The 22,938-nt window shown below is 37.1% G+C and overlaps 3 protein-coding genes across 5 annotated transcripts; all 3 read right to left on the bottom strand.

Annotated features, from left to right (window-relative positions):
• Positions 1 to 6,027: 6,027 nt before the first annotated feature.
• LOC103873470 (ribonuclease TUDOR 2) lies at positions 6,028 to 11,683 on the bottom strand. Of its 2 annotated transcripts, none has more exons than XM_009151875.3 (15): positions 11,423 to 11,683; positions 10,736 to 10,924; positions 10,427 to 10,501; positions 10,236 to 10,352; positions 10,042 to 10,149; positions 9,563 to 9,769; positions 9,272 to 9,484; positions 9,088 to 9,195; positions 8,604 to 8,774; positions 8,309 to 8,506; positions 7,653 to 8,222; positions 7,381 to 7,569; positions 7,017 to 7,292; positions 6,559 to 6,936; positions 6,028 to 6,464 (listed from the first exon to the last, which is right to left on the bottom strand). In XM_009151875.3, exons 2-15 carry the CDS (start codon positions 10,892 to 10,894, stop codon positions 6,282 to 6,284), a joined length of 2,952 nt encoding a protein of 983 aa, XP_009150123.2. In that variant the 5' UTR covers positions 10,895 to 10,924; positions 11,423 to 11,683; the 3' UTR covers positions 6,028 to 6,281. The 2 variants fall into 2 exon arrangements, with proteins under 2 accessions (XP_009150123.2, XP_033128988.1); XM_033273097.1 differs by lacking the exon at positions 11,423 to 11,683 and adding an exon at positions 11,075 to 11,096.
• Positions 11,684 to 13,257: 1,574 nt separating this feature from the next.
• LOC103873471 (peter Pan-like protein) lies at positions 13,258 to 15,231 on the bottom strand. The gene is made up of 7 exons (XM_009151876.2): positions 15,075 to 15,231; positions 14,735 to 14,971; positions 14,425 to 14,655; positions 14,242 to 14,334; positions 13,960 to 14,147; positions 13,675 to 13,868; positions 13,258 to 13,597 (listed from the first exon to the last, which is right to left on the bottom strand). Exons 2-7 carry the CDS (start codon positions 14,936 to 14,938, stop codon positions 13,476 to 13,478), a joined length of 1,032 nt encoding a protein of 343 aa, XP_009150124.1. The 5' UTR covers positions 14,939 to 14,971; positions 15,075 to 15,231; the 3' UTR covers positions 13,258 to 13,475.
• Positions 15,232 to 17,692: 2,461 nt separating this feature from the next.
• On the bottom strand, positions 17,693 to 19,252 carry LOC103873473 (COMPASS-like H3K4 histone methylase component WDR5A). Of its 2 annotated transcripts, XM_033273105.1 has the most exons (3): positions 18,419 to 19,252; positions 18,139 to 18,239; positions 17,968 to 18,092 (listed from the first exon to the last, which is right to left on the bottom strand). In XM_033273105.1, exons 1-3 carry the CDS (start codon positions 19,085 to 19,087, stop codon positions 18,089 to 18,091), a joined length of 774 nt encoding a protein of 257 aa, XP_033128996.1. In that variant the 5' UTR covers positions 19,088 to 19,252; the 3' UTR covers positions 17,968 to 18,088. The 2 variants fall into 2 exon arrangements, with proteins under 2 accessions (XP_009150125.1, XP_033128996.1); XM_009151877.3 differs by having other exon boundaries at positions 17,693 to 18,239; positions 18,419 to 19,229.
• Positions 19,253 to 22,938: the final 3,686 nt, after the last annotated feature.

Raw genomic sequence — 22,938 nt, 5'->3', positions numbered from 1 at the left:
AATCCTTGTTATCCTCCACTCCATCCAAATAATCAATAACAGATCCTATATAGTCCTGTCTTAAGACTCCTTATTTAAGACTTTGTCAGTCGTTGGTGTTCTTTATGCCTTTTGGTTCATTGTCTTTCGTTTAGACTTCTTCAAGCCATTTGTTGTTATTTTTGTTCCCATCCATCAAGTGTTAAAATTAAGTCATTAGTCACGCAAGGACTTTCTTCTAATGTGTAAAACCTGATTCATCTGGTCTTTTCTAGAGGACTTATGTCTTTGTCTAAGCCCCTTGTATAAGTCGTGGGTAGCAAAAGTTAGGAATGTGGCTTTTCATTTCAGTCTTTGTCTTAAGACTTATTTGAGATGCTGGTATTTTCCCCATCCAAAAAGTGTTATAATTATGTCATTAGCCTCTACAGACTTTCTTCTAAGCTGTTGGTCATTGTTTCCATCCAGCATGTCTACCACCAATCTGGTCTTTGTCTAAGCTTTGTCTTTGCCTAGAGATTTTTAAGCCATCTACACTTCTTTAGCCTTTTGTACGTTTTTTCCATCCGACAAGTGTTGTTTCAGCCATTAGTCGTTTTTCATCTAAGAAGTAAGGGCTTTTTACTAAGCGACTGGTGGCTTTCCCATCTAGCATGTCTATAAACAGACACACATTTGTCTAGTCACCTTTTGTAAGCCGTGGGCAGCAAAAATGAGGAATGTAGCTTTTCGTTTCAGTCTTTGTCTCAAGATTTATTTGAGATGTTGTTGGTTTTTTCCCCATCCACCAAGAATTAAAATTATGTCATTAGCCGTCTTTCCATCTAAGGACTTTCTTTTAAGCTGCTGGTAATTGTTTCCATCCAGCATTGACCAATCTGGTATTTGTGTAGAGATTTGTAAGCCTTCTAGACTTCTTTAAGCCGTTTTTTACTTTTTCCCCATCCAACATGTATTGTTTTAGCCATCAGTCCTTACGGGTCTAAAAACAGCACATATGGTCTTTGTCTAGACACCTTTTTGTAAGCCGTGGGTAACAAAAATAAGCTGCTGGTTAATATTGTTTCCATCCAGCATCGACCAATCTGGTCTTTTTCTAGAGATTTGTAAGCCTTCTAGACTTCTTTAAGCCGTTTGTACTTTTTTTCCATCCAACATGTATTGTTTCAGCCATTAGTCCTTAGGTGTCTAAGAACAGACACATGTGATCTTTGTCTAGACATCTTTTTGTAAGCCATGGGTAGCGAAAACAAGGATTCTGGCTTTTTATTTCAGTCTTTGTCTTAAGACTTATTTGAAAAGTTGGTCTTTTTTTCCCCATCCAACAAGTCTTATTAAGCCCTTAGTCGCTTTTACCATCTAAGGACTTTGTTTCTAAGCCGTTGGTCATATCTTTTTCCATTCCCATAGAGTCTTTTTTGCCTAAAGACTTGTAAGCATGATTATACGGGATCTGTTTGAGATTCATAATCTTTATTACAAAGACTTCTTAACCCTCGTTATCCTCCATCTAATCAAAAACAGATCCCATATAGTCTTTTTCTTAAGACTCTTATTATTCATCCCATAATATCCCTCTTTAGACATGCACTACCAACCAAGATTCCTTATGGGTCTAGTTTCTGAGGCAACAATGTACTGAAACAAGATTATACGGGATCTGTTTGAGATTCATAATCTTTATTACAAAGACTTCTTAACCCTCGTTATCCACCACCTAATCAAAAACAGATCCCATATAGTCTTTTTCGTAAGACTCTTATTATCCATCCCATAATGTCCCTCTTTAGACACGCACTACCAACCAAGATTCCTTAGGGGTCTAGTTTCCGAGGCAACAATGTACCAAAACAAGAATCTCTGATACAAACACACTATAAGATTAGTGGTTGCCTATGACCTGTTTTGGGTTTCAAAATCCTAAGACATCATCATCGAAGAGAACTGATCATATACGTTCGACTTTGTTCTCATTCGATTCCATCCTCTGAAGACAAAAAATCAACAAACGTGAAGCTAATTTAATAGACAGGGAATTTACCTCGAAAGTTAGCAGCAGTAGACAGCCAAAAGGAAGGCCAGTGACTTTTGTCCTCTAACAAATGCATCTCATGATTTGCAAGCGATATTACCATCTGTTAAAACACAAAACCATGTTCAAACACTAACCATGGGACTTGCGTGATACTTTATACAAACAAGAGACTGAAACTGAGAGATTACACTTAGAATGAACAAGTATAAAGAGAATGAGTACATATCAAGAGGCAAAATGCCTTTAAACAGATTTGATTCTCACTCTTTTAACTTACCAAGTTGTATATCCATCACGTTCATCTCTCTCTAACACTTGATCTCACTGGTTCCATGAATGTTCCTAAATTAGGCTGGAGATGATCCCAAAAAAAAAAAAAGATTCAGATTCTTGATACAACTATATGTTAATAAGATCACATTCAAAAATCACTTCAATAACCAGACAGCTTTATCAACGAAATGCATATAAACAGAACAAAAAGCTTCTTTTTTTTTTTTGATTACCTTGGACGATGGTGAGTCAAGAAGCTTCACTTCAAAAGGAAACCCTACACCAAAAGATCACTGCAACATTAGAACGATTTACACAATACCCTAATTAACATAGACCAGTGAGGAACTAGCAAATCCTAAACCCATCGTATCGATTTCAGGCAGGAAAATTAGAAATCCTTACACAAATTACATAAGATCAAACACTTACTGACTTTCTAATCCAAAAAACTCTTCGAATCTTCCGTTTTTGCAAATCCTCGAAGAGTCGATCCAGAGAGAGAGAGAGAGAGAGAGAGAGAGAAATATAGAATGTTTAAACTGTGGAAACTGAAAATTAAGTTGGAGGAAAAACTATACGTTTTGCTGTTATGTTTGATAACACGCGCTTTTGTTAGTTCAAAAAATAAAATATAAACACGCGTTTTTGTAACGGTTATATTTTCTAAACTCAAGTCCATTTCAAAAATAATATTTGTTAATTTCAAAATAGTTATATATTGACTTTATATCTTTTAATATTGTTTTTGTTAATTTACCATATTTTGTAGGAGTATTATATCGGAAATTTTTTTCATGTTTTGTAAATAATAATTTGGAATATTATGATTAGTCACATTTTAATTGGTTGTTTGAAATTTGACGTTCTCATATAGACTCAACTTTTATATAGTATATAGATTTCACTGATCCAATTTTGTGGCTGTCCCAAAATCTATCAGATTGGACTCAAAGTCTTCAGGCTATTCCTCAGATTGCTATGAAACTGATGACATATTTACTCGTGAATATGCCTAGACATTGGGGTATTCGGTTCGGTTTCCGATATCATTCTTATACATAATATGTACTTAGGAGATTTTGGTTCGGTTTTGATTCGGTTCCGGATATCCGTGTAATATGTGAATCAAACATATATATACAAAATATAATAGTTAATATGCTAATCTAAGTGGTCTGCTGGTTACACACTTGCATATTCATTAATCCACAAGAGTTTGAGTCACTAAGGTGTTTATTTTATAAGCATTTACTATATTTTAATTTAGAAACATCATATATAACTATAATATAAAAGAGTACATAAAAGATAGTATGGTATGGTGGTAACAATGTTTTCACTCTTTTTATTCAACCTGGATTCGAGTGTGGTTGATGATATTTTATCTTATATGAAAATATAAAATTTGTTATTTTCGGATATTCGGATACCCGTTTGGTTCTGGTTCGGTTATTTCCAATATAGAAATATAGAAACCATGCGGAAGTATTTGAGTGTTTTGATCCATTTTTTAGTTTCAGATATTTTGAGTATTTCAGTTGGATATTTCGGTTCAAGGTATTTTGGCCCAGGGCTAATTATGAATGAACTAGGGCCGGCGTCCGCGCTGCGCGCGGATTACATGTTTAATAAAAATCAGGTGAATTAAAATTGTGTGTTTTTTGGTTTCTGAAAGGATAAGTTAAGTTTTGTTTTTTTATACAGGGGAGAAGTTCGAAACGGTGATCATTTTTTTTTTAAAAAACAACTGTAAGTATGAATAATAAATAGTTTTGAGGAATTCGATATTTGAATGAGAAAATAATCTTTGTGTGTGACAATTTAATTGATGTAGGAAGTGGTAACGTAAATGTTTTAAAAGTTGACTGGTGGTGTTTGCTATGAGGCTTAAGATAGCAGTTTATTCCTCTTTTGGAAGCGTTGAATGATATCAATTTCGTTGTTAAAGTAGAAGCGCGTTCCAGGTGTTGCTGTGAGTGATAGTTTTTCTGAAAAAGGCAAATATTTGTTAGCATTTAGTTTTTTGTAAAGTTTATGTTTAGTTTATTACCTTCATGTATCCGTGGAATGATACTTGTGATGATTACGACTTGTTTTTTCCTTGTTGATATGCGATTTAACTCCCTGAAATTAGATGCCTCCTTGTCCCATAAAGTTAGACGTACCAATTTCGATCTACAAATAATTATTGTATTAGATTTTGTTTAGTTGTAAACCAATTATTACTTAATAAAAAGTTTGTACCTGTCTAAACGTAATCCAATGATGATTTTTGAATCTGTGTAGTGGTTATATAAATCACTTCCTTGAATGAGGCAAATGCGGCCAACAACATCTGTAGGAATAATTTGGTTGTTTGGAAAAAAATTAGGATTTATTTTTGTGTGAGAGAGTTTTTGTTTTTTTTTTACCTGGTAGGAAGTTGGTTTCACTTGCTAAGCTGATCAACTGGGTGTAGCGTTGTGGCCGGAATATGTATGAAGGAATCGGTGCAATGTTTTCTTGAATCAGTGTAATAGTTGTTGTTTCTTTGATATTGATTATGTATGGTTGATCGGTAAGCCTGTAACGTTGGTTATTGGGGAGGAGATTAAAATATCTAATGTGATAAATTTTCCCTTCTTCGAAGCGTTGGTACATTGTGTCAGACGTAGAAATAGGTACCTTCCCCTCCATTTTTTTGTTCCTGTTTAGTGGTTAGAAGCAATCATTTGAAATATAGTTGGAATAATTAAAAATATGAATTTTAGACAAACCTGGATGTCAAGACATATGAAAGTTGTCCCTAGGAAAGCATCTTTATTTTTGTGATTTGTGATGGGCCAGACCCTAAGGATCCTAACGATTATTAGATGAGGTTCGAGGGTGTTGTCCTAATTGCTTTGATCTTGTGGTGCATGTGCTACATAGATAAGAATGAGAATTAGTATTTTTTTGGCAATTTTGTTTAAATTTTTTTTTTGAAGTGAACATAGTTAGGGTGTGTTTTTTTTAAGTATTGTCATGGTTTTTTTTAAAGTTTAAGTAGGCCGGGCCATAATTATAGGTGGTAGTAGTAAATTTGTTGGGTGGGTTTGATAGTAGAATTTAGTTTTTTATAGAAATTTACAGGGACTGTGTGTGAAATGAGGGGGTTTTGTTATTTTGGGCGTACTATTTTAAGATCAAAGGGAACTTAGGCGGTTTGCACATTGTTATAGAAAACAGTTGAAATAAAAAATTGTCTGAAATAATAGAAAATGCAAAAGAAAATAGTTTGACAGTTGAAATAAGTAATGGGATGGGCTGGAAAATTTTTTAATCTGGCCCAACAGCAAAGAGACGGAGACAGCAATTTCGTGAGCGAAACCGGTTAACGGGCTGGGCTGCAATTACGATTTGTTGGTCTGGGTTACCAGTGACGTGGCAGAATGAATGGCTGAGAATATTTTGCCTATGTGGCATCCTTTATAACATCCAAAATTAGTAGCTTTTATATAGTGGGATACGTCCAACAACATATATAAGGATCTATAAGTTTTTAACTACCTCGAGAAAATGAATATTAGAGAAAATTGTAAAAAGAACAATTAAATATTAACTAAGTATAGGTATGGCCATTCAGGTATTTTATTCAGTTCCAGGTAAAGTATATTCGGTTCTGAATATTATGGATATATCTTTCTTACACCCAATAGATATTCAGGAGATTTCGGTTTGGTTTCGGTTGGTTTCGTGAATGACGACGACCAAGTACATATATAAAAGCCCCCTCTTACGTTGTCGACTTAACCTTATTATGAGATCCTTCTGTCAAACAAAATTAAAGAACAAGAACATCGTCCATACTCCTAAATATAGAAAATCCTCAAGTCTATAAATAAATAAAAGAGAATTTCTAAATGTTACAAAAAGTTTGATGCTTTGCAAGCAACATCTCTCTTCTTTAATAGAAACCGACGCTTCTCTGTTCCCTCTTTGGAACCACCATTGATCACCGGTGGACAAACAATTACCCGCGACCAGGTTTCCTGACCGGAGCACTGTCCTCATCATCAGATTGGATGTCTCCGTACTGCCAGATTCCTGTCCTAGATTTGCGAGCTTCATCTTGGAACTTCTCAAGCGCATCAAGAGCTGCTTGCTTGTCTTTATGCTCCCACTTCTTGCGTTTCTCCATCCTCGCTATTCCTTCCTGTAATCATAACAACACACATTTCACTCTCAGGTTCATATAACGAATCAATAAATAATTTGAAGGATTGAGAAGAGAAGATGAGGCACCGAACCTGAAGCATTGCTGCATTGACAGAGATCTCATCATCAACAGCGATGAGAGTAACAGCAAGCTCGGTTCCAGTTCCTTGGCCTTTCACTTTGCCTCCTGAAGTATCTCTCTCCTCTACCACTGCCTTGAACTCTTTACCACTTCCCAGTGTTACGGTATGTAAATACTCTCCCGCTTCAGGACCAAAGTCGTCTTCCAGACTTGGTACTTTTATGTAGGCAAGTCTGCAGAGCTGCGCGAGTCCTGGTGCTGAGGATACTGATGGCTCGATAGGGCGAACTGCGCTGTACGGAACTGTTTCTTGGTTTCCATAATCGATGTAGAACACTTCGAATTTGTCATCTGGAGACTGAACTGCTCCTCGGGGTGCATTAACAATCTGAATACAAAGTCGGTATACTATAAATAACCAAAGGTGATACTAAAAACGAAGAGATGTTTAAGGGTTTGATGATTTACCATTGCACGGTTCCAGGAGTTATCGAGGCTAAACTGTGCAAGGACGATGTCACCCTTCTTAGGGTTAAACGATCCAACAATGGGAGCGTCTTTAAGACTCAGAGATGCAAGCTGGTTTTGAATCGAAGCTACTTTCTGATCTCCAATCGTCTGAACATAGAATCGTCCGCCTTCAAGCACTTCCGTGACAACAACCTTTAATGTTTCTTTATGCCTTGTTTCTACTTTAGAGCCACCATTTACAACTTCCTCTCCTTCAACATAGTTTTCCCAAATCTGTGAAATCATACGGTTTAGCATGTTCAGTTTTGTTTTGGACTAAAGATATTTTTCTTTAGTTAAAAAAGATATCTATTGGTGTTACCTTCAGTTTCTGATTCTTAGCAGATCGTTCTGCCAATTCAAGAAGATGAGCTTCGGGAATCCTGTCTGCACCAAAGCCAGTCTGCATTTTCGCCAGGCCAGCTTCAAGAAGAAACGTTGCTGCGTTGGTCCTTGACTCCCACATTGATCCCAAGAACGTGCCGGTTCTATCCACAGTTTCAACTTCAATCTGTTATTATAAAACACCATGTAAGAGTCATATACAAAAGAGTGTAATCTTAGATCTCATGACCATGTAATATGTCCATTTACCTCAACATCTCTCTGCATGATCTTACGCCTCATGAAAGCAATAGCATCTTCTGAATAGGGTTCGCCACGGCCAGGACATCTGACACCAGAGAATGCAAAGGCAATACTGCATGTTTCTTTTGGAATGTATAGCTTGAACCGATGTCCGCTCAGGACATATTCCACAACCGCAGATATTCTCCTACTTCTGTGCAGGGATGGCAAGAAATCTTTAGCCTTCTTGGCCGATGCCACAGTCAGGTCTGTGACGTGCATGACTGGAGAGTCCTTTGCAGATTGAATTCCTTTCTTCCCCGCGACAGCACGAGCTTCAGCAGCCAGTAGAGCTTCGTAATGGTTTGACCTCTCTTCAAAGTCGCGATGTCTAACCACAGTCCCAAAGCCACGGGCGATAATGAGTTCCGCAATATTAGCTCCGGGAGTTGCTGCAGCTGCTTCAGCTGTATCACCCTTGGTAGGAGTAGGAAGGAACACTGAGCCAAAATCCATGACCCTAGTATCACCAGCTCCAGAAGTAGTAACACCATCTGCTGGGCTAATCTTCCTTGAGTATTCCATTTGAACGATAACCTACACCAGGAAAAAAATAAGTCAGAGATCTTGCTCTTGTGCGCACGATGCGATAAATTAACTAAGAAGACACAAAGAATATATACCTGTTTTCCAATAAGCCTTTGTCTTAGAAACTCCCTGGCTTCCCGAGCATAAGGGGCTGGTTTCTCCTCTCTGCGTGGGTTACCCATTTTAGGAGACCTAATGCTCGAAAGACAGACTCGGCGCTCTGCCATTGGGCTCCCAAATGGAATAGAATCATCAGCAACTACTAAGCAGTCCCCACTCACAACTTCCACTACCTGAAGATAGTACAAACTAGTAAGAACTAAGAACTGATGAAATGAGGGGGAAAGGCAATATATATATACCATGACATTCACGCAAGCAATTATTTACCTTTCCAGTAAAATTCTGGTCATGAATTGCCTTCGAGTTACTAGCTGGAGGGACATAGTTTGCCCACATTTTCACCCGGTTTTTCTTGCATTGAAGTTCTGCAGCTTTTAGCTTCTTTTTGGCTTCTTCCTCCATCATGTTGGCACTCCACTCAACATACTTCGCAAGACCCTGAGCAAAAGGAACAGCAACCAGTGTCATAACTTTTATTCAACACCATCCAATATCATAATTTCCAGCGGTTTCATATAACAGAAATGATCTGCTAAGTCTACCAAGAAAATAAAAAACTAATACAATTGGCCAACGACCTTAACCTTAAGTAGTAGGTACAAGTTCAATAGGGGAAGAAAATTTTTAGTACTAGTTTCAGGATCTTTAGTTATACCACCAACGTTGTGACAAGTCAAAAACATTTATTGGCCAGTTAGTTTCAATATATAATCATGTCGAAACAAATAACTGTTTAATTAAGACGACGTACATTTTCAACCAGCTCCAGACCCAAGTCTTTAACTTCTTCCCCAACAGAATAGTAAACCGATCCAATGAGATTGTTGAATTTGTCAACACCTTCAAGAACAATGCGAACCTGCAAAATCCAGCTCACAGTTAAATCATTTAAATTTCAAATGCAGATGAGTTAATTTGTTGCAGTTCCTCCTTACATCTCTATTAAGAACACGAAGCTCAGTAAAATACTTGGCTTCCATTGCAAACGGATCAGAGGAAACCTCGACTGACGATACTGCTGAGGCAGCGAGTCTTTGAGCTGATGTTAGAGGACCACGAGGCTCAGCAGAAGCATCTCCATTTGGAGCTGATGCAGCATCTGTCTCAACAACAGTTTCTTGTGTAGATCTCCTTCCCATCGATGGAGCCTGCATGGAATATATCCAGCACTCTTTATACCATGAAGTTCGAATGTAAACTCCTCACACAAAAACAGGACTACACACCTGAAGTCCAGCAACAAAAACTTGCACAAACTGATACTCAGGAAGAAGGTAAACTCGGATGGTACTGCCATCACGGACTTGCTCAACAATAGCTTCCATGGGCTTACCTTTACTTGCAGCTAAAAGACCCATGGCATCAAAATTCCCAGAATCCCCAACGGTAGAAGGAGGAAGATTCCTGACAGATGCCTCGGCAGCACCAGGAACCTGTATCAAGTAAATTCCATCAATAAACCAACAAATATAACGGGAGTCAACGTAAGTCAAGATATATGATTATTCAAATTTCAAGGGAACCTCGGCTCACATAGATATAAACCCAAATAACTTGCCAGTTGGTTCCCTTAACTTTGAGTTTATATTAGATAGAATAATCCCTAATGGTTAAGAGAGTTAGACCGTTGTCCAACAAGTCTGTCCTCTGTAATGAAGGCGCTTCGACACACCAAATTAAGAGAAATAGTAAAAGAGACACCAACCTTGCTCCAACGACCAAGCCCTTCCTGCTTAGCCAGCTCTTCAAGCTGTAACAGCTCCGAAATGCAAGGACTAACCTTATCCTTATTCTGCTGACCTGGCTCCCTGACCTGTCCATAGTACAGGCATTTCTCCACCATATCAGAAAGCTGAGACAAGGCCGCCTATTGAAATTTAAAAAAAAAATGGATATTACCTTAGCCCAGCCATTCTGAACAACAAGCTTAGCAAGATTTTCGTTGGCAAGGTAAACGGAGCCAAATTCTCTTCCAGCAATAGCTTCCACTTTGTAATCCACTTTGAAAGTAACCTCCTGCTCAAAAGAAGATTGTGAATTACCAAACATATAACATAAATGATTAGGAGTTTAAACTTAGCAGCACCTACCTTCCCAATGCAAAGCTTTCTCAGAAATTCCCTGCTTTCCCAGGCAAAAGGCTCATCTATACCTCCCCTGCGAGCCTGAAAAGCAAGGACAAAACCAAACAATGAGAGGGAGCCTATGGTAACAAAATTCATGTAAGCTAAGGTTATCTGATTATCTTTCTCTGATATCTAAAAAGTTATCTTCTAGTTTCTCATGTAAGGTAAGGTTATAATGATAAGCCTATTGATTTGTAAGAAATTAGTTATCTTTCTCAAAGTAATCTTCTAGCTTTTTGTAAGTAAAAGTGGTGGGGTGGGGTGAGGGCTCACCAATTTAGGAGCCAAGAGAGAAGATAAAGTGATGGTCTTTTCAGGAGGTGGGCCAGCCCTGTTATGGGTCAAAGCCGTGATAACCAAGCAGTCTCCGGAGGTAACAGCTTTCACTCTCCCTTTGAACCACTGGTTCTCACTTGCTGCCACGGACGCCATGCTTTTTTTCTTTTCTTTTTTGGCTAAGACCTGCACGAGAGACAGCGGACAAAACAAGAAAAAAGTCCCATGTTACACGCTTACGACAATCAAAAAGAGTAGCTAGCAGCAGCACTACAACACTCAGAAACGAGAGCAACTCTTAAAAATAAATTAAAAAAAAAACGTTCATCAATTCACCTCTTTTAAATCAACAAAACACGAATCCTCTCTCTCTCAGATGGGTATACAATTGAATTATACAAAAGATACTGCACCGCAAGAAAACTCAATAACATGCATCATCGGTTTAAGAAGCAGCATAAAACGAATCACGATGCTCTCTCTACATTCATCTCGATCCAGTTAGTTAATCCACCCAAAAGAAAAAACGATTTCTTCCTAATCGGAATTTCAAAAAAAAAACGCGCGATCGCAATACTCCAAAAAGGCAACAGATCAGGTCTGAATCCCAAAAACATCAATTTGATTCAACAAACAAATTAGATCTAACGATGATTATAACGGTGATTCCGATGAACAACGAACCTGGACTGATCCGTGTGATGGGGGAAAACTAGATCTGAAGAAGGAGAGACAGTAGTAACGAAAATATAAATCTTAATTCTCTATGAAAAAAAAGAGCTGAGGAGAATGACAAGTTGTGAGAGCGAAGGGATCCAACGAATGAGAGAGCTCAAAAGAAGATTATGCAGAAGGAGGTGGATGGAAGGAAGACATATACACATACACCCACGAGGACATCATGATGATTAAAAATAAAATAAAAGAGCTGAGTAGAATGTTTTGTTGCCCTCATACTTTCACTGTATTACCAATCAATGCCCATTTATACTTAGATTTTTTTTTACTTTTTGCAGAAACTAGTTTCTTTCCCTGTTCGGAAACTCGCTAGACGCTATGCGTGCGGCACACATGGGCCTAGCGATTTATTGAAAAAGCGGAAAAAACTCGGAGAGTACGCGGGGAGGAATTTTTTGTACTTTTATACGTATAATACCTAATTTATATGTATAATACAATATATTAATGAGTAATACATGTGTATGTATAAAATATCCTTGTACTAAAATTATAGATTTGTGAATAAATACCAAATTGATCACAAAAATATAATTTATATATTAGATGAATTGTGAGTAACAAGGTTCAGTTTTGTATGTGGTCTGGTGGTATTAATATTGCTTTTAGTCAATATGTCTCAAGTTCGACAGCTCATTTTGTTATTTTTTTATTCTTTAAGAGAATGACATTTACGTAATTATCATTATCTTCTTCATATCCTTACATTTTCTATTCCTGCAATTCTTTTATCTTGTCACCATATCTTGCACTTCTACGAATGATTAGACTCGATTCAGCATCATTTAGTCTCGATTTGATCTTTATTGGAGTTGACAAATCAAAATCACAACTTGGTTTTGGTGGTTTTAACGATTTATACTACGCGGATTTAGATAATTAATCGATTACTATTAAACTACGGTGTCTGCGGTCAAAACTCGGGTTGCCGGATAATGACACCGATCATGTCCAACTCGCCACGGAAGCTCACCGCACAACGCGTTCTCGGCCGCTTACTCGCCCAGGCGGGCGAGTTTTAGAACAGGGGTTTCTTTTGATAAAACGAATCAATTTTTTTTGTTAAAATAACAAATCTACTGTTATTCAAACGTGGATTTAAAAAATATTTTAAAATTCAATATTATTGAACTTATTATCATCTTATAAAACACTCTGAAATTAACTGTTCTACAGTGTTTGATGAGATTCTTGTTTTAACAAAAATCACAACCAAATTTTCCAATTCCCCTGTAATTATCTACAAACTCATTAAAAGTCAAATCACTTCAAATTACAGATTCATTACACTACCCCTAATTATTTATTTGATGTCTATTATATACTCTTCAAATTCTAAGATAAAATCTCTTCTTATATTTATATTATAGAATAAGAAACACTAATTTCATATATTTTTAATTTATTTATTAACGCAAAATTCTAACTTGTGAGAAAACAAACCTTTATCATTCTAATTCAATCAAATTTCTTAACGAATTTTTCCCTGTTACAAACCAATGGGTGGTTTTTGAAACAAAAGTAAAACAAGGGGACATAATCCAAAATATCTCGGGTGTAGAATTAAGATATACGCATGAATCGAAACGGAAAGCCGTTAGATTCTTCATCACCCAATGACGTAGAAACATACTGTACTTTCGCCTTTATGTACTTTTTTTTTTTGTTTTTTATCTTCATTACACGCATCATAAAACACCACTGAAAGTGGATATTGTCTTTTACCAATCGTCAACCTAATCCATTAAAAATGAGTACTAAACAATTTACAAAACGAAAACTGATATCAATTTTCTTAAACATGGGGGGAATCAACAGGCTGAAGTTTTAGAAAACTTTATAGAGAATCTGCTACACGGTTTTTTGACCAACTACAAGTTCATATATAAGAAAGGTAATCGATTGTGCTCATAATAGTTTCAATCAGACAATAGATGCATCCAAAGAAACAAAACTTTGATGTGAAGATACACACAGAGTTACTCAGAACAAACTCTTTTCAGTCTTCAGCATCTTCATCCATGTCTTCTTCACTACCCTCTTCCCCTTCTTCACTTTCTTCTTCGCCGGCAGCATCATCTTCTTCATCACCATCTTGCTTATTCTTACCATCCACATTTCCTGAAACATACCGATATATAGATAAGATGATTCATCATGTGATAGATTAAATAATAAGTAGAATATAATGAATTTACCATCTTCACTAAATATGATTCCTCCTGAACACAATCCTTCCTCCACTCTAACCAGCTGCATAGTCATTCTCGGTCCAATTTCTTGCAGTTTCACAGCACTCTTTGTCGAACCCTTGTTGACTCTGCCTAGATCAGATGATAGTGTCACTGTCGCCGCTTCTTCATCTCCTTCGCTCTCTGATCCATATCCAGCCCTGAAAATATATAAAATTCCACCAACAATAAATTTCACGATTGATATAGAGAGAGGAATCAAATGCACCGACGTAGATTGAGATCCCTTACTTGGTGATAAAATCACTAACATCCTGCAAATTCCTAAGATCAGGAGCCTTATGAGTCTGCACAAAATTTCTGAGCTTACGAGACACTCCTACAGGCTGCAGCCTTATCGAATAATGCCTGAAATCAATGAGTTTCGTGTCCTTGTTGTAGTTCAAGAGTACTAATCTCTGGCATGTGGAGAGCTTGACCTGCCACATATTATTATTCCACAATCAGCAACATAACCAAAATCAAATTGCTGAAAACGCAATCAGCAACATAAAGGATATATATATAACTTACAGTGTTGATATCAATAGCTGGGAATATGTTCTGAAACATGATGGTTGCTAGCTTCAGATGCAGCTCCTGAGTACCGAACCCCGAAAGAACAATCTATACACAGACACTCTCAACTATTAGCAAAAACCCACACGAATTACAAACAGAAAAAAAAAAAAAAGGAAATAGTAAGAGGTCGATTACCAAAGGGGGATTCTTGAAAAGATCTGGAGGACATCGAGGCCGTGTCTGAGACTGAGCTATATCAGATGCTAACGAATACTGATGAATTTTGAAAGTGAGAGTGGGGCCCTGCGGGGTTCTTGCTACTCTTAGAGACAATGCAGAGGCTGTTTTCTTTAGCATAAGGAAATGAGTAACACCCATTGGACCTGACACATTCAAAAAGTCCCTTAAAGTGTTCCTCTTCTTCTCCTGCAGGTCACAAACTTTTGCAATCAGTAATGGGTCAAAAACACAACCCTCCAAAAACATATTAAAAAAAAAACGGTACCTTCAGACTGAGAGCAGTGTAGGGAAGCATGAGCTTCCTCAAATCCATCTGAAGTTGTTTGACAGAGCCAGGAAGTTTCGTTCTTGAAAAGACGAAACTTTTAGGGATCTTATCTCCGGTGACATGATCAACATTCGCTTGGTTGTTCTTCGCGATAGGCTTCACATTAACCCTACCCTTCTTATTGTTTTTGAAACGACCCATTAAGTTCTTCTTATCAGCAAAGCTTCACAGATTCTGGTAAAAGAGAAAAATCAGGTTCAAAGAACAAACATTTATGTACATATTAAGCAAACCATGGATGACCAAACATAAAAGATAGTCAAATTATAATCATTACCAAAACCCTAGTTTTGCCGGCCGGAGTAGTAGAACCCTGGGGTACGAGATGGCGGCTGATTTGTAAGTCTCTTCTATAGATGATGAAGCCCTATATATCAAACCGGTTGCCGAATAAAAAAAGTAAAGCTGGGTTTTCTAAACCGGTTTTCCAAACTGGTTTTCTAAACCGGTTTTCCAAACTGGTTTTCTAAACCGATTTGTTATTTTATTTATTTTTTGACATGTTTCAAACCATTTTCACTAGTATTTTAATTTATTCGTCTTTACGATAAGATAGCTTAACTGTATTTTACTACATAACAACAGCTACACGTTGGTTCAAAAAAAAAAAAAAAAAAACAACAGCTACACATTTGTTTTGATCTTTGGTCATTGTCTGCGCATCAGTGTAGCTTTTTTTGGTAATATTTTTGTAACATCTCGATTTCTGATACATGTGAAAAGGATTAGAGAATATTTTCTGTTTAGAACTTCAAAGTTAATAATGTTTGACCTGAAATAATAGAATGATGGGTGACTTATCGATAATTGTAGCAATACCGTGCGAATTAAGCCAAAACATGAGAAAATGTCATTTGGTTATTACAAAGTCAGTAAACAATGATTTCGAGTCTTAGAAAAATTAACGCACCGTCTGTCGGACGAAATGGAGCCACGGGCCAAATGAGCAGGTGTGGGTGTTCCATTAACCGTGGACGGTTGAGGCGTTATAATTTTCTTCCTCAGTGTTGATTATTTTCTTTGATTAATCTTCTTTTTCCAATTAAATTAGCAGAGACCTTGTGTTTCTCAAAATTCTTTTCAGTGTTTAATGATCAAAAGAGTGTTGACCACTGGTGGAGCCACATTGATTGCATGTCAACTGACCCATGTGAGTTTATGAATACTTTTTTGTATATCTCCAAATTTTTGAAAAACTGAAAAAAAAACAGTGTAAATTTTGGTTAACTGACTCTATGATATATGTTAATTATGGAGTGATCCTTTTGACAAATTTTCCTAGCTCCTCCACTAGTGTTGACTTTTGGTATTCTTATAAAGATTTCAAGTTAAAGGATGAAACTTACAGTCATGTCTAGTATGTTCCTCGGATCTAATATTCTACTTAGATTTCAACGTGATTTGAAGTTGCTATTGATTCTATATCAGTGATTTTTCAATGTGTCGATCTAATGTGTTCTTTTTGGTGGTGAAATATGATTCTTTATCCTTCAGATTTATCATCATGTATCATGTCTTTTGTTCAACAAATATGCTCAAGGTCCCTGAACAGGGGTGAAGCCACGTTGGTGGTTGTGGGTGCCCAACCATGATTTCTACGTAGTATAGAAGGTACATTCTATGGATAAGAAAAACTTGATTTCCGAAAATTTTGAAAGTTCAGTTATGAAAATATTTTAAAAGTATTTGTAATTTTATAACTTTCCTAAAAACTATAGAGGCGATTTTCCTTGTAAAGAAAAATCGATTTAATATTTTCCTCTTCATAAAACCATGATGTCTCCATAGTTTTTTTTGTAATTTTCACAAACTATTCTTCTATGATGCATATCTATACGACATGTGGTGTATGGGAGTTAGGTGCAACTACGGGATGGTTTTTTTCGGCTGATGACAAAGGAGGTAGGTTACTGTTATTGGAATCGAGTTTTACCTTAGATGATTTAAAGATAATGGTTTTGGAGGAGTTTGGTATGGAAGAAGATAACTTAGCCAATTTGGAGTGGAGTGATCTACCTACTGAGTTGACCAATACATCAACACGTCCACCTGTAATCATTGCAAATGATCGACAACTTAAGAATTTTGTTGGTTTTGTTAAAAATAAATGTCTTGATTCAAGTGTGTGTAACCTATAAAACCAAAGCTGAGAATCCAAACAAAGCAGACTTTGATCTTAAGAAGTCGCCAACATATTCAAATACTGATGAAGAGGATGGAAACTTGCTTTACAGAGGTAACTAATCAACTAATGTAACATGCTGAGATGCAGAGCGAGAATAAGAAAGAAAAGATGAAACAAGTTGAAGTTGATATTTGATAGTGACACCTATGATGTTGATACCATGATCTGTGAAAAAGAGAACACAACTAATATGTCAAAGTTTTATTTGGTCGAAGTTGTTAAGAAGAAACAACTTTTTCAGAACAAAACTTTGCTGAAGGTGACTTTCGAGATATGTGCAATGAAGCATAACTTTGACTACTATGTTATCAAATTGGATAGAGAATTCTAGTATATTATATGCACAGATAATGCATGCAATTGGGGTGTTCGAGCAAAGTGTTTGAAAGAATCTACATATTTCATTATCAGAAAGTATTGTTGATGAACCAGAGTTCTACTACGGATCTCAAAATGGATGTTTGACATTTAAAAAAATAATATTTATAATTCAATTTGTTATTTTACGAATAGTTTGTTTTACCTCAAAACTTTACAGCTATCCAATATTTTCGAATCGAATCAAAACGAATAACAAATCAAATTTAGCACATAATATTTGAATCGATGAAGAACAAATCAAATTTAACGGGTAATATATTCTCAGCCTAACCAAAACAACTACCATACATTATCTACGTATAGTATTCTGACCATAAGCTCGTATGAACAGTTATTAACCTTGAAATAATTTTAGAAACTAATAATATTCGTGGGAGCACAAAGAAATTAGACAAACAGATTGATAAATAAAATGAATTGAAAAGGGAAACCCTGAAACTAAGACGATCAGTGCTCACTTTCCAAATAAATTTCCTTTTGCCGTAAGACAAACCTAAATAGTCGAGAGTAGAATCACTCTAACAAGGCTCAACTAAGAAAGTGAGGAGTACATGATTACAACATGAAGGGAAGGTGCATTTACATGAATCATTATTCCTCCTGCGCCCAAATTCTTATAGACTTGTCGAGCGAGCCTGATGCGATCAAGTTTTCTGTGGGGTGGCAAGCCACGCTCATGACAGGCTCAGTATGACCCTCAAGTTTCTGAAGCAATTTCCTGGAGTTCAGCTCCCACATGTATACACAGTTGTCCTCGGATCCACTGACTATCCGCTTTCCATTTGTGACGGAGAAGGCAGAGGAGACGGAGTACTGAGAGTTGGCGTGGCCAGTGTATGTTTTGATGTATTTAGCAGAAGAAATGTTCCACAACCTCTGCAAAATTTGAGAACATGGTTGATAACGAATCATGAGGATTTACATCTTCTATTGATGCAAACAAAAATAAAATACCAAAAGATGTATCTCCCAAACTTAGACTGTTTAAAGCTAGCAAAGAGAAAAGCTTACCAACGAAAACAAACTTAGTATTGGATGAAACACAAAGCACTCACCAGGGTGTTATCGAGAGTGCCAACGAGGATGAACTTGCCGTTGGGAGAGAACCTAACGAAGGAAACAGGAGGATTCTCATCGTCCATGAGCGTTTTCACACAATGCCCCGTCCCTGAGTCCCAGATCCGGCACAACCCATCGTAGCTACTCGAAACGATTAGAGACCCGTCGCGATTGAAATCCACGGCGGTGACTGGATCGGAATGCGCCGGAAGAACTTTCAGGCACTTTCCGGTCGTTACATCCCAGATCCGAACAGTTTCGTCGAAGGAGCCGGACGCAATCATGTTGGACTGTGGATTGAAGTTGACGCAGAAGACGTAGTTAGTGTGCCCCTGCAGCGTCTTGATCAGTGAACCACTCTCCACGTCCCACAGCTTTACGGTTTTGTCATCCGAAGCTGAGGCGATGAACCTCGCGTCTGTGGAGAAGGCCACGTCGGAGATCCCGGACTCGTGGCCGGTGAAGACTTGTGCGGCCTCGGCGATGGGATCTCCCTTGAGGTTGATGGCGTAAGTGCGGATCGTCTGGTCCCCGGAGGCCGAGGCGAGGAGGCGGCCATCGGAGGAGAATTTAAGGGAGGATAGGGCGTGGGCGTGGGAAGTTAGGGTTTGGGAGTGAACGTATGGGATGTAAGATGCTGCTGCTGCTGGAACTTCTTCTGCCATGGCTATTGGAAATCGAAATCGAAATCTCTGTTAGGGTTTTGGAAAAGGGGCTCCCGAAGAAAGGAAAGAGACGACCAATTCAAATAAAAGATGGGGTCTGTGTTTTCAAAGTAATATACTATAGGGGTATAATTTTAAAGTAGTTATACTATTGGGGATCTTTTGAGTTCTCATAAATTTGAGTAGTAATAGTCGTGTATAATTGAAAAACATTATAAATTTTTTTTAACTACCTGTCATCACTTGGTTTATTCTTATAATCCCTTAGAAAAATATATTAGTCTATCTAATTATATTATAATTTTTTTATTAAAATAGCTATAAATTTCTAATTAATATTTTTTTTTTATTTCTTTAAACAAAAATTACGAAATTACCTAATATTGCTAAAGTATATATGACAATTAATGATTTTGAATAATAAATATTTGATAAAAGTTGATGTATTTCTATCATATTTGTTAAATTTTAAACTATTAAAATAAATTAAACAACTACATTAACTATATAATAAAAATTTAAGTTTTTTGTATATATTATATTTTGAATTTTTAAAAATGACTATAAATTATTAAAACTGTTAAAGTTTCATATTCAAATTTTATGATCCAAGGTTTAAAACTTTTATTATGACAAGATACAAATGATTCCAAAATCATATAAGTAAAAAGTCTAATTTAATTAATTATTAAGATTAAAAGATATATATATATACACACACACATATATATTGTTATAAATTAAACTATATACCATATATAATACATAAATATTTTAATTTCAAAATTTACTATGAACAATTTCTTATGATAAAAGCTTTGAACAAACATTAACAACCTAATTTTTTCAAAATTAAAATTTACTAGAACTATTAATCTCACAATGAAAATTTTGTTATTAGTAAATTAAAAATTTTGCTATAAAAATACAAATGGTCAAAAAATCATATAAGTAAAAAGCATCATTTAATAGACATTAGTATTAAAAATAGACTATATATGTTCAAAATATATTGTATATGTTAATATCATTTAAATTTTATTATATATCTTATCAAATAGAAGAAAAAAAAACTGTTTGGATTAATAAAATTTATGTATATGTTTACACCAATTTATTTATATGTTCGCATAAAAATAATAATGTATATATATATAATATTTATTCTGTGCATGGCGGGGATCTTAACCTAGTTATGTTTATTTACAAATCAAATAAATTTCCGTATTATAAATTAGTTCGTCAAAAGTAAGGTGTTCAAAAAAAAAAAGTTCGTTGAATACAGATTTTAGTTTGAAGTTTTTTTTTTGCTAAAATTTGGGAGATCTTTGTTTCAAGTTCTATACGTGAACAAAAAAAAAGGATTTATTAGAGAAGTGGGTCGCATAGAAGTAATTAATTTGGGTTTGGGTCCTTCATAGTTTTTATTGGGCATTTGGGTTGCGACACTTTGCGACACTATACAAGTTATACTGGAAAGACCCAAAGACCCCTCCTTTACCTGATAAATCACGACATTGCCACTCTATTCTTTACACGTGAGAAGAGACCAGCGCGAACCCCAAGAGAGACTCACCAGTTAATTCTCATCCGCAAACTACCGCGGTAATTAAACAGCTTTCTTCTCCTCTCACGCTTTCTCTCTCCATCAAATTATTCGTTTCACCTAAAAGTAGAAACGAAAAGTTTTTTTGTTCTTAGCTCTCGTGACGAGTGAGAACGGCTTTCAGCTCCGATTTGTGTGTAGCAGGCCCTGTTTTTAGCTCTCATGACGAGTGAGAGCAGCTTTCAGCTCCGATGGTATCACAATTGAACGCCGCCGGAATTTCCGGTCGTCGCCGTCGAGCAAACACACCGAAACCAAAACCCGTCTCCCGATCTAAGAAGACGAAGCGGTACCCAGGTTCGTTTTGATGTTCTTACTTTACATTTTACTTTTAAAATGCTATTCAGACGTTAGTTTGCGACTCACTCTGTCCTTGCCTTAAATTCTGCATGTCATCACCGGAATGCAGTTGCTTTATCTGAACATTAGTTTGCGACTCCGTTAAACTGTCCTTGATATTGGGTTCCCTTTTACCAAATATGAAATCATCTCGTTTTGTAGTTTCCGACTCCGACGATGATAAAACGAACTCCTCCATGGATTCCACGGCACCGACATCTCCACCGGTTGATGCCGTTGATGGCGGCTCATCCACAAAATTCCCTAAAAGACTGTTTGCTCCGGGATTTTACCCCATGAAATTGCGGTTGAACATTTACTCCAAAGCCAATGTCATTGCCTCTGTAGCGTCTGCTCTAAAAGGTTCTTCGGCCATGGACCGATTACTCTGCTCTCAGTTTGGCAAACTCTTTCGGCTACCTGCTGCTCGATGCCCGAACTCAACCAAGCTCATTGGCAGCCTTCTCTGCCGGCAGCTTATTACGATTCGAAAATATGTTTGGTTCACTTTTGGTGTTCATCCTCTTCGTTTCTCCCTAGATGAATTTAGGGAAATAACTGGCTTGAACTGCGGCGTATTCGATGTTGAAGACTCAGAAACTGAGGTTAATGAACCAGGTAGTATGTGGAAGCGACTCTTTGATACAATGGTAGGTGAAATAATTGTGGTTCAGGTGCTTAAGATGCTAGAGAACCCATATCTTGCGGATTGGAAACGAGTTCTTTTGGCTCTGATAGCGTTGGTTGACGGAGTTTTGTGTTGTATTAATAAAACACTCAAGCTCACCCCTAAGTATGTGAAATGCTCAGCAACCTGGAGTCTTTCATGAATTATCCATGGGGGAGGACCTTGTTTTTATACACCATATCACGTTTTTTGCCTCCGGCGGCTACTGCCCAATCTCCTGACCCGCTGCACGCACTACGGATCCGGTTATCTCAAAAGACAACCGCATGCTATGGCTTTCCACTAGCTCTCCAGTTGCTCGCTTTTGAAGCGGTTCCTCAGCTGTTGGCCAGAATTCCCGATGCGGATAACACAGACGATTTTTTGGACAACCCTTCGTGTTGTGGAAACACCGTGGTTATCCTCAGCACAAACGACATTGTCGCTGTCGAAGGAGAGTCAGATGTAAGTTCCTTCTCTTCTATATTATTTATAAGAGCTTATTTTTGTAGCATTCTTTAATTGATCCCTGTTATCTGCCTTTGTAGGTTATTGTAGAGTTCAGCCTCGTCGCCGAAGCTGACCGACACTTCTTGTTGGACGAGGTTGAGGACACGAATGTCACTCGTGTAGTCGACCACATCCAGGTCATACATTTAGAACTGAAGATTTCGAAGGTGGAGACAGGTCATTTGGTAAAGACAATGCAACTCCGGAAGGCAAACCTGAAGGTGTACCCCTTAGACAGCGTACTCTACGACCACGTAAACGTCCTGCTGTTGTTATTGAAGACCTAACGACTCCCGAACACGACGAACCCGACGTTCCGCCTGAATCAGGAAGGTCTCCAAACGAAGATTTGAAATCGTGGATTCAATTGCAGTTTCAAAACTTTAAGAATGGGATATACGAGCGCTTAGACCAGTTTGAGAAAACATTATGCAATCACTTTGGTGTGCCCCTACCTAACATCCACAACAAAGGCAAGAGGAAGGTGGGAGAAGATGATCATGGATACTCAGGCTCTCCGAGAAGAACCAGTATAAAAAGCACCGGCCAAATCGGAAGTCAAGAAACATAAATTCAACGGTTCCTAAGCCTTGACAGGAAATACATTCGTATCCACTTCGCTCTGCAGATGGCTTAGAGGTACACCCAATTAAACAAGTTTGAAATTTAACATATTCTGATGTTTTCAGATAATGTATATGTAATTTAGAAGCCAGTTTTGTAAGTTAG

Source organism: Brassica rapa, chromosome A06, assembly GCF_000309985.2.
Source record: "Brassica rapa cultivar Chiifu-401-42 chromosome A06, CAAS_Brap_v3.01, whole genome shotgun sequence".
Taxonomy (NCBI): Eukaryota; Viridiplantae; Streptophyta; class Magnoliopsida; order Brassicales; family Brassicaceae; genus Brassica; species Brassica rapa.
This window is presented reverse-complemented; position numbering and strand designations above follow the sequence as displayed.